We start from the raw sequence: 12,476 nt of genomic DNA on the forward strand, positions 1-12,476 counted from the left end.
TTTTTTTTTTTAACTCCTGCAGCTTTTTTATATATCTTTCCAATAATCACATTAGATTCATTTCAGTGGCATTTCAGTGACAGTATGATCATCTTCAATTACATATTTAAAAATATGCATAAACCTGGAATTTACCACGACAGAACTCTGCCAACAGCTTCAGTTTCAGCAACAGAACATTCCAGGCACCTGCACTTTTCCCCAGAGAATATTAAGTATTTGCACTTAGAGCAAGATTAATTTTGAAGTGATCAAACTAAAGCTAACTCTCATTGTCCAAGAGAGATGGTCTGTCTGATATAACCTGACCATATCAGCAGGTAGCTCAAAACTCTCCCAGAACTGGTGTCCACCATCTGAAGAACAGATTGGGTTTTGTAGCTCTTACTGGCACTGAAAAACCAAAAATTACAGAATGTGTTCACTGCGAAGGAGTCCAAGATAACTGCTCCTGCTTAAAGAGAGTGGCTTGACCTGCATGCTAGACTAAGATGGTGCCGGAACAAACAAGACTCATGAGCCAGAGACAAAATATTAAAATGGAACTCATCTGTAGAGCTGCAAGAAGAATTTCTTCAGAGTAAATACTCCCGAGTTCCACTATTTCCTCTGAGGGAGCTCATGTATTCTATGTTAATTGTTGGATAAGAAGCCTCTGGAGCACAGCCAAGAACTTTTCTAAGGCAGTACTCCCACTGGCTAACCTTATGGCCAAACTCCACTTAACACATACAGTCGCCCTTCTTTCCTAGGCACAAGCCTAGCATCTGTTAGTATTTGTGATTAGTGCACTCTGCTGGTGATTGAGATCACAGGATTCAACTCATCTCAGACTGAGGAATAGGATACCACTGAGCAGTTTTCTCAACTACCATAATGTCTTTCTGACGACTAAGCTGCTACACAAAAATGCAGCATTTTCTTCATCAGACAGATACATGCCTTGAAAAAGAGCACAGTATTTTGAATTTCCAGCAACAAGCCATCTCATAGCACAGTCCAATACCAGAGAACTAGTCAGATACCGCAGCTCATGCCTCACCTCCCCTTAAGTCAGCTACTAAGTCAGCACTCCGGAATATTAAGTTGCACTAAAGGAGCTCCTAGATTCACCACGTAGCCCAGAGGACAGCACACAAAATGGATCTTTGAGGGCAGCTATTTTATTTCAAAGAGGAGCTTGGATAACCGCATTGGGCTGGCTGCCCAGTATTTTGGACTGTTTTAAATACCATAGTGCCTAACAGCACTCAGTCATTGTTATTTTGAAAGTTTCAGTCTAGAATTCTTTTTTATCACTAGCAAGAAGGTCCAGGAATGTACTTTAAAGTATCACAACATTCCTTGGGTAACATTAGCTATTTGGACAAAATAAACTAAAAAACTGAATGCTCACATCAGTTTGTTTGACAGTGAAAACTGACTTTAAAAAAAAAACAAAAAAAAGAAAGCTGCAGGAAATACAACTCCTGAAAATCACACTTTGCTTTATTGATTAGAGGGTTGAAACTGGTTTTAAGAGTTCTTTTCCTGTGGGTAAGAGACGGAATTTTTTAGCCCCCTTAAGATACTCCCGTTCACATTTTCCAAAGATAAATACAGATTTTAAAAAAGCATAATAGTAAACTGATAAGATTCTTTCACGTTGGTTTGTAACTACTCTTAATGTACTCATTACCAAGATTAGACAGATCTAAGGGCTCCTCTGGCCTTTAGGGCTCTTGGAACCCCTTAGTGGTCATGCTCCTATAATGCTGGTCAGTAGTTACTTTCTGTAAAATAGACAGCTGTCAGACAACGCCACTGCACATCACACAATCATCCCATTTTGGTTTGCTGGTCGAATGCTCTCCCATTTGTTTATTTCACAGATATGCCACAGCCTAAACAAAGCCACTCCACTGACAGGAGCGGCCCGCTGCAGTGGAAGGGGCACAGCCCATCTCCTCCCACCCACTGCTCCCCTCTCAGCCATCCAGCCCCAGACCCAGGCTGCAGCTCTCTGCTAACTTCATCCAGCAGCAGCAAACTACCTCAGCAAGAAGTATGCTCTGCTCAGAGGCAGGAAGGCAGGGGCAGGCAGGACATGCAGCTGGAAGAGAGGAGCAAAGAGAGAGAGCAGCTTCCAGTCCTGAAGCAGAGAGTCCGGCAGCCCTGACATCCGTCTGAGAATTGCACTCTTGGGGCACAATGTTAAACATGTCACACTGAACAGCAAAGTAATTCTTCACAAGGAGCCTCAAGTTAAAGACTTCTCAGTTAAGAGCTGTCACAGTCACTATTGTTGAAAATGTGGAAAAAAAAAACCAACAGTGAAATACTGAATTACTTGTCTCAAATGTCATCTAATGTCAATGGAAACATGCAGAGGCAAATGACATCTGAGTGGTGCAGTCAAGTGCTGCACTTTCAGTCACTGAAGACTGAAAGTAAGGAAGAGCTTAAGTAACAGCTTAATAAATACCCTGGAGTAGTCTCAAACTACATTTTATCTGGAATGTCTCTGCAGAAATGGTGACTATTGAATGACAGAACTTCCTTTTCACTTGAGGCACGTTTTAAATTGACATTTATGTATAACGAAGACGATCACTGGCCTGGAGCACCTCCTGTCCAAGGAAAGGCTGAGAGACCTGGGGCTGTTCAGCTTGGGGAAGCAAGATTGAGAGAAGATCTGATCAGTGATTATAAATACCTAAAGTGCAGGTGGCAATTCAATGAGGCCAGACTCTCTTCAGAGATAGGTCAAGGAGGTGGAACGTAGGAAGATCCACACAAACATGTGGAAGAACTTTCCTGTCAGTGATGGAGCACTGGAACAGGCTGCCAGAGAGGTGTGGAGTCTCCTTCTAAGCAGATATTCAAGACCTGGCTGGATGCTGACCCGGGTGACCTTTTGTAGGAAACCTGTGTTATCAGAGGCTTGGACTTGATCATCTCTAGAGGTCCATTCCAGAACCCATGGTTCTGTGATTATATATCAGCGTGCTAGACCTACTGCATTAATAACAAATATCTTATGTGTTAAGGACAAGCATGGATAAATATTTTACACTTTATACACCTTAAAAAAAAGAACCCATATCTGGACTGTGCTTCCTTCCAGTTGTGCTGTGATAAATGATGCAAGCTTCATAGAACTACTGATTTAACACAAATCTTCAGATTTCACAAGATTTCACAGATTTCACAAATGCTTCACAAAGAATACTTCAGTCCTTCTTCACCTGCTACAGTTATTTCCTGCAGCTACATTGCAAGACTCTACTCTGCTGAACACCAGCCTGAAGGCCAAGCCACATGCCCAGATTACCTTCCAGCGTAGATAACCCAGAAGTTGACAGCTGTAAACCAAAGAAGGATGAGAACCTGAGTGCTGCCATACAGAACATCGCACCTCAAAGTTCTGGAATCCAAAAAACTGCTGAATGGAGTTCACCACTTTGAGTCTAAATGCTAGGTTTCTCCATGCAGAATCTTTTCAATCTGCACTTCAGTTAGTAGACTGAAAGATTTGTATGCATGCATATTACTGTCAAGACGGACTTCTATACTAAACCTGCCTTTAAGAAAAAAAGAAACACTTCAAACGGAGGATAAGCATTTATCTAGGCATCAGCTCTCACTGTTTAAAACCACATAGCTTTAAAAGTCAATTTATGTAACTCATAGGAACAACTCTGAATTCTGATAAGATTTAAAGACACTTCACAAAATACAATGACTTATTAACATACCGCTTTGGCCCTTACAGCACTCATGTATATTACAACTACACATTTTAAATGCATTCACATAGAGATCATTTACACAGGCTCATGCGATTTCTGAGGCTCACTTCTGTGAAGTACTTGTAACCAACAATGAATACCAAGATCAAAAAGGAAAGCAGAGCAATAACTGCATCTGCAGGCTGTGATGGTGAAGAAATGACAAAAGGCACACCTGGCTTGGTTTCCATTCACAAGCTTCTGCTTCATACTCCCGCATACTTCTGATCAACAAAAGTAATTCTTCACATGAAATGTGGTTATCTCCCTTTAGGCTTGCCCTGTCCATGGCTGTTGATGATGTGCTGCCACCTAGCACATGCTTCCAGAAAGTTTAGTTCATACACATCTTGTAGTACAGCAAGCTATTCTGTGATACCAGAAAATCATCACACAGCAATATTTTTAAGGATTCCTTCAGTGTATATGCCTATAAAATTAAAGACGAGAATACAATTATAGTCAAATGTAGACAAGCATGGCAGAAAAACAGCCATATACATTTGACACATAAAAGTAACTCATCTTTTTATCTTTGTTCAATTAATGTTTGTTTTTTTTTCTCTAAACAAAGAAAAAGAAAGTGAAAAGCAGTAAAAACTTCTTTCCTCTTCTTTCCCAAGAACTCTAATTTTCACATTTTTAATTCCTTTTCACTTTCTGCAACCTTTAGTCTCCCTATAATTCTCTACCTCCTACTCTGCCTTGGGCACAGATGTCAAAACTCAATAGAAAAACAGAAATGGGATGTCTGAATCACACACACACAAAACCAAAAAAAACCAACAACAAAAAACCTTTTCTCACATGAAATCACACTGCAATTATACAGTAATCACATTTAAATTTTTTTTTCATTTTCATTCGCCATTAGATTGGAAGAGCTGGGAGAATTTGCTGTTCCATGGGTGCACTATTTTCTATCTAAATTATACCTTTTAAAAGACTTCCAAGATCTCCTCTCCAAATTAACGAGCTGAGGTTTAACAAAAGCAAGTGTAGAGTCTTGCATCTAGGGACGAATAATTGCATGCACTAGCACAGGTTGGGAGGAGCTCTGTGGAGAGGGACCTGGGTGTCCTGGTGAACAGGTTGGCCATGAGCCAGCAGTGTGCCCTTGTGGCCAAGAGGGCCAATGGCATCCTGGGGTGCATTAAAAAGAGCGTGTCCAGCAGGTCGAGGGAGGTGATCCTCCCCCTCTACTCTGCCCTGGTGAGGCCTCATCTGGAGCACTGCGTCCAGTTCTGGGCTCCCCGGTACAAAAAAGACAAGGATCTCTTGGAAAGAGTCCAGCGGAGGGCCACGAAGATGGTGAAGGGCCTGGAGCATCTCTCCTATGAGGAAAGGCTGAGTGAACTGGGTCTGTTCAGCCTTGAGAAAAGAAGGCTGAGAGGGGGCCTGATCCAGGTCTACCAGTATCTAAGGTGTGGGGGGCAGAGTGGCGAGGCCGGACTCTTTTCAGTAGTGTGTGAAGACAGGACAAGGGGAACCTGTGCGACCTGGTGTAGGGAACCTGCTTTGGCAGGGGGGTTGGACTTGAGGATCTCTGGGGGTCCCTTCCAACCCCTATGATTCTGTGAAATGACCAAATTAACTCAAAGACTGTCAAAAAGAAAGGAGACACATTGCAGTCTTTTGTTTCATTTCCCTGCATAAGATTTTCATAATATTGTTTCCTTCAAGATTCTCTGGTGATACGGGAAATAATCACCCCATCAAATACCTGCATTGCTGTCATACCAAGACACTTTCACATCTTACTTCTTGATAATATTGGCAACAAATGCCTGCGTTGTCCATTAGGAGCACACACTTGTTTTTTTTCTCTTTTGTGATGTTTTCAACATGACAGTAATAGAGATCTCCTGTCACTGAATAAACTGACCCTATTCCAACAGTGATTGCTCATTCCTCTCATACAGAAATAAGCAAATATATCTTATTCATACAGCTTTTAACTATTCCAAAACAGTTTAATCCATTTACACTGCAGAAGTTGTTTCTGGAAATTAGTAACTATTTGCTCCTTTAAAAACCAGTAACAAACATACAACAGGAATTAATGAAAATAAGAGTCAACATTATGAATAGTATCAACTGATGTTACCTGGAAAATCAATTCTTGAACTATTTGATCTTCCAGTTAATTGGCTAACAACAAATTGAATTCTACCATCCTAAAATCTTGTAGGAATCTACCATTCCATAGGCAACATAGTTTCTTAATTAATAGCAGAAGCCTCCCTTTATGAAAATTAAAATTAGAAACATGAAAGTACAACATAAGCAAGTTCATATGGGCTTATAGAGTACTACTGTAAATCCAGATAAGATGAAACAAACATTTTTTATTAGCCATTTAAATGTAACCTAAATTTCTTACTGCAATAATTGCCGTTATGTCTATTTGATACAATCTAACGGGTGCATTGTATGAAACTGATTTTTATACATTAATATCACCCATTACCAAATTGGAAGTGCATGCAAGAGAAATTTAGTTCTAATACAATTACTTGATTAATGCTCACTCACTACCATCCCACCTTTATCAGAGAAAGAGAAATATTTCTTAACAATAAGACAAACTCTCAAAAAAGATTCCCAGGAAGTTAAATACACAGAGCATTATCCTGGTGAAGAAAATTTTATGACCACTTTCTGCAGTAGACAATACACTAGAGATGCTTTATGATAAGTTGCATAAACGGGAAAAAAAACGTTAGATCTATAGACAGCAGGTCTCCATCAGAAAGATGTGGCTCTTAACTCTTCACCAGCTTGATCTGTTGTCTCTCTTAATGGGTTGATAGCAGAGGTTTCAGTCGGCACTACAGAATGTCTTAAACTGATGTGCTTTATACAGTGCCTAACTTTTTGTCTCTGGAACGTTCTGATGCAAGTTCACCACTTCAGGAATCTCTCAGAGAACTAAACTCTGGTTTCTTCTTGCTACAGGGTGATAGCTGAGCTGTGAGAAATAAAACCATCACCAGTATCTTTACTGAGACCTGTCCATCTTCTCTACACAAACTACTAAAATAGTTTTCCTGAAGAATGGTTTGGCCATTCCTCATTCAAGTACTGTTTCTTACTCCAATTCTTCCCATAAGAGCATCTCTCTTCTGTAACGAATGAAGAGTTCTTATTTGGAATTTCTTTAGCATGCTTCAGTGTGAAGCTGCTTACATGTGACCTAATTTGGCAGTCACAAGAACCAAAGGCTAATAATCAGCTCAATAGCTGCATGTGATATAACATTAAGCTACACATTTTCTGATGAACAGGTTACTTCCCCCTCCTGAGTTGCATGCAGATCACCCCCTCGGAGCTGTTATGCGCTTGGAACATAAGACTTGCTTTTAACAAATTAGGGAATAATTAGATAAGCACCAATTCTAGTTCTCTTGCAGATGATGAATAGTGACTGTAACGAGTTACCCAGGCACAGTGCTGGAGCTGGTACAACAGGTGCAGCAGAATTACCATGTTTAAAGGCGCACAGCAGGTAACTCTGCCTGTGCCAGGCTCTTCACATGCAATGACTGATTAACAAAACCCCGACCACAACCGAAACACACCACACTATAGCATTCTACTCATTCTATAAAGCGTGAAAGCAATATTAAGCCCGCTGAAAGAGAGGACAGGAGAGGCTCTGAGGCGTTGATTCGCCACGCTCGGCTTCTCTACCTGCAGGGAAACGTGCCCGGCCCGGCTGAGCCGTGGCAAGGCGTGGCGGAACAGGCACTGCGGCAGCGCCTCGCAGCCGGGCCGGGCCGGGCCGGGCCGGGCCAGACCAGGCTAGGCCGGGCCGCACCTTCCCTTCCTTTCCCTTTCCTCCACAGCACATCTCCGCCCCGTCCGTCCCCACCCGTTCCGTACCCCGCTCACCTCGTTGTTGAGGTTCAGCACCGGAGCCATGCTGCAGACCCCACGCCTCCTCACCGCCACAGTGAAGCAAAACTAAGCGCATGCGCCGTTCCCTCCGCGGCGGGGCCGCTCCAGGCTGAAGCTCTATGGTTGCAGCCGCTCTACGCGGCATCTCGCAGGCCGCGGTCCTCCCACCCCGCCTAGGGGCGTGGTTTCCGGTTGGCAACTTCCGGTCGCGGGGGTGCGGAGGGTGGGTGGTGTGCTTCGTGGTGCGGCATTGAACGCCCCTTGCAGCGCTGGGTCTTATTTCCAAACGGCTGGGATAGTGCATACGGCCTGTCCTTTCTTCCAACCCTCTGGATCTATTCCTGCCTTAATACATAATCTGCAGCAGTAAAGCTGGTCCTCATCAGTGCACAGAACAGTGCTGTGTCTCAGGGCCTTCCTTCACATACAAGAATTTATGTATTTCTACTTGTTTTCCCAGCCTCTATTTAGTTGATCCTAAAAGGTCAGAGATGGTTCTCTCCTCCTCAGAGGGGAGATCGTACCCCCTTGGTACAGTTTCTCCACAGATGTCCCATTACATCCCAATACAGTTCTTCAGTTTCCACAGACACCATGTTTATGGAACAATGAGCATAAACCAAAAGAGTTTATGATTAGAACTCTCAGTTGTATAAAAACTGGACCTGTTACTTCATTTATGTTCCCGGTTTCTTGTTCAGTGCTCCTGGTGGAAACATCCAAAGAATAAATCAGCACAGCATCTCCCATAAAACAGATTTTATTCACAATTGCAATGGCACACAGAAAAAAAGATTATATCATTTATGTCCCATTACCTGATGCTTCTCTCTTCCTCCCCTGGTTCATCACTGGCTGAGTATTTCAGGTTCACAGTCTTCCCGACACTCAACTGAACATACAGATACTGGCTAAGCATAAATAGTTAATTTATATTTTATATTATTTATATTATATAATTTATATGTTATACATACTATATAAGACATATAATATAGTATCCAGTAATATAATATATAAAATAATATTTATATAAATACATATATGATATAAATATGTAGTGACATAGTATATAATCTATATAATATAAATATAATATATAACATAAAATAAATATATGCATATATATATTATCTATAATATATAACGAATACAACAAATATATTATATATATATCATATTATTGTATATAATATAATATAATATGTTGCTAATTAATTGACTTCTAACACTTGCTTCCTGGACACCTGTTCATACTTGGACAAAGATAAGTTTGGAAGGAGGCTGGAGGGGAGTATCTGCTGCAGGGAGTATCTGCTGCATCCCTTTTGATCCAAGAGTGAGACAGTTGGACCTCGTGTAGAGGCCCTGGCTTCTTTGATGCTTGATAAGTCTGTTATCCTTAGGCTAAGGGCCTCTTGGCAAAACAAAATAGCCTTTGAGTATGCTTTTTAGCCTGTAATAGAAAAGCTGCAGCCTTTGTACTTGTTAATTACTTCATCTACCTACTAAGCGTGCATCAATATGGAAAGTTTATCTAAAGGAGAAATGATGAGGACTAATAAAGACCCCATTTTGTTGGAAAATAAAGAGAATGATCAAAAGAATTACTGGTATTGATAAAGGACAGCAGATGTCAGCAGAGACCATGAAAACTCATCTTGTTGGTTCTAACTGCAAAACGTTCCATTCCCACATTCCCCCTGGCTGATCAGTGACGTTTCTCCAGTGAGCCAAAATACAACCCAGAATAGTCTTTTTTGGCATTTCTTTCGACATGCTTGGTCCCATACCAGCTGCTTATCCCAACCATCTTGGATACTGGGTGAAAATCCCTTGTGTATTGCTGGGTAATGGTGTCCACCTGCTTCCCCAGGGCATGGGAACACCAAATTCCCTGGGCAAGAGTCATAACCAACATCACCCAGCAAAGACAAGAGTATTTTAAACAGGGAATGGAATTCCACAAGTGATGTTTTTACATCACAAACATTTAACAATTACAAAGACAGAGAGTGAGAGTGACTAACACAGTTATCTATACAAGGGACTAGATCCTGCAAGAAGGCTTTTTGCGGCACAAGCATTGAGAGACTGTAGCAATTACTACCGTAGTTCCTATAACTGGTCAGGGAAAAAAAAGAAGAAAATCAAAACTGTTCAGACATTCGCTGCAAACACCCTCCTAGACTCAGGAGAGTCCGAATTACCGATTGATCGGTTCCCGTAGGATTCCTCAAACCTGTGGGCCCACAGGGCCTTCCTAGCCTAGCCAACAACCTTACTTGCGAGCTCACGTTCCTTGGGGAGGAGCATATGCTCCTTCATACCCTGCATGAGACATCTCCTTACGACTTATGGCTTCCTTGTTCTCAACATATCAATCTCAATATCATATCATATCAATCTCAACATCCCATTAATGGGATGAGTTTCAACAAGGCCAAATGCCGGGTCCTGCACTTCGGCCACAACAACCCCAGGCAACGCTACAGGCTTGGGGCGGTGTGGCTGGAGGACTGCGTAGAGGAAATGGACCTGGGGGTATTGATTGATGCTCGGCTGAACATGAGCCGACAGTGTGCCCAGGTGGCCAAGAAGGCCAATGGCATCCTGGCTGGCATCAGAAACAGTGTTGCAAGCAGGAGCAGAGAGGTGATTGTTCCCCTATATTCAGCACTCGTCAGGCCGCACCTCGAGTACTGTGTCCAGTTTTGGGCCCCTCACTGCAAGAAAGATATTGAGGCCCTGGAACGTGTTCAAAGAAGGGCAACGAAGCTGGTGAGGGGTCTGGAACACAGGCCATATGAGGAGAGGCTGAAGGAGCTGGGAATGTTCAGCCTGGAGAAGAGGAGGCTCAGGGGAGACCTCATTGCTCTCTATAACTTCCTGAAGGGAGGTTGTAGTGAGCTGGGGGTCGGCCTCTTCTCTCGTGTCATTAGTGATAGGACCAGGGGGAATGGTTTCAAGCTACGCCAGGGGAAATTCAGGCTGGACATGAGGAAGTATTACTTTTCAGAAAGGGTGGTCAGGCACTGGAATGGACTGCCCAGGGAGGTGGTGGAATCACTGACCCTGGGGGTGTTCAAGGAAAGACTGGATGTTGCGTTGAGGGACATGGTTTAGTAGGAGCTATTGGGAATAGGTGAACGGTTGGACTGGGTGATCTTTTAGGTCTTTTCCAACCTTAGTGATTCTATGATTCTATGATTCTATGAACATACCTGGTCCGCAGCTGGGGTTCTCTCCCTGTTCTGTGGTGGATGTGTTGGCCCAGGGAGTCTTCTCCAAGAGTCTCTTGGGGTGCGCCAGAAGCATCCCCTGGGCCGACCAGCCCCATGGCCCAGCAAAGAGCCTCCTGACTGGCTCACCAAATTGGCATGCGGAATCACATTCCATAACCATAAAGCAGGTATGTTTACTCAGCGCTGTGTACATGCTGGATGCAGGGGGGTAATCCCTCCAAGCCTGCATACCAGAGGTCAGGAAGGGCACGTACTTCAAGAACAAGCTGCTTACATATGCATTACATGCCCATGAAAAGGCTGGGTTATTACAATGAGTCCCCCGAATGACTGACATTCTTCCCCCCCACCCTTGAATCTCAGTTCTTTTATGCATGCATGGTATCTCAGGGGTCATTTGGTAGTCTTTCTGATGAAGGCCATCTTCTTCACTGTGTATTCTGTGACTGGCTTTGGCCCTTCATCTTATTGGCTATGGTTCTGTCCATCAATCCGTTGGTTCTTCATTAATTTGTGGTTTACTGTTCCAGCCGCTGTCTCGCATTGCAGACATGGGGCAGCTAACAGTGTTACAGTGGGACATGGGCTTCTCTCACCCACACCTAGATCTTCAGGGTCCTGGCAGACATGGGGTGGAGACGGACCACCAGTGAAGACTAAGGCAACACGGTCTTTGAGCAGGTTAGCTTTTTCCTTGTCTGAGGAAGCCATCTCTCTGTTCTTATTTATCAGAGCGGGAACACTGTCCTTGATCTGTCTCCTGTGTATGTACCTGTAGAACCCCTTCTTGTTATTTTTCACATCTGCCACCAAGTTTAGCTCTACTTGTGCCTTGGCTTTCCTAATCTTATTTCTACACATGCGGACAATGTCCCTATATTCTTCCCAGGCTACACAACCTTGCTTCCACTTTCTGTACATTTCCCTATTTTCCCTCAGTTTAAGCTGCAAGTATGTGCTCAGCCATGCCAGTCAGCTGCCTCCTCTGCTCAGTTTCTTCTGCTGGGGGATTGAGAGCTCTTGTGCTCTCAGAAGGGTGTCCTTAAAGAGCTGCCAGCTCTGTTCTGTGCCTAAGCCCTTAAGGACGCTTTCCCAGGAGATCCTGCCCAGCAATTCCTTGATCAGCCAGAAGCTTGCTCTCCTGAAGCTCAGGGCCCTGACTCTACTTTTTGCCAGGCCTGCATTCCTCCAGATCACAAACTCCACCAGGGCATGGTCATTACAGCTCAGGCTGCCTGCACTCTTAACCTCTCTAATGCTCTCCTCCACTCTGGTGAGCACCAGGTCCAGTAAGGCTTCACCTTGGGTCGGTCTGTCTGGACAAGGAAGTTGTCCTCGACAGACTCCGGGAATCTCTCGCATTGTCTGCCACGTGCCATGCCACTATCCCAGCAGATATTGGATGGTTGAAATCCCCCATCAGAACAAGAGCCTGCAAGCACGACACCTCCTGCAGCTGGAGCAAGAAGGCCTCATCAACAGGCTCCCCCTGATCAGGTGGCCTGTAGCAGACCCTAACCACTACATGCCCTTTACTGGTTTGATCCCTGATTTTCACCCA

General features: G+C 43.5%; 1 protein-coding gene across 1 annotated transcript in view; it reads right to left on the bottom strand.

The window, feature by feature from the left end:
* Positions 1 to 7,694, bottom strand: part of SRFBP1 (serum response factor binding protein 1) — a gene marked incomplete at both ends in the record, with an annotated part of 59,409 nt that extends 51,715 nt beyond the window's left edge. The window contains one exon of the mRNA XM_079548499.1: positions 7,665 to 7,694. Within this exon, the coding sequence (XP_079404625.1) occupies positions 7,665 to 7,694 (30 nt within the window). The remainder of the gene's footprint in view (positions 1 to 7,664) is intronic.
* Positions 7,695 to 12,476: the final 4,782 nt, after the last annotated feature.

The sequence above is a fragment of the Tetrao urogallus genome (genome assembly GCF_951394365.1).
Source record: "Tetrao urogallus genome assembly, chromosome: Z".
In the NCBI taxonomy this organism is placed as follows: domain Eukaryota; kingdom Metazoa; phylum Chordata; class Aves; order Galliformes; family Phasianidae; genus Tetrao; species Tetrao urogallus.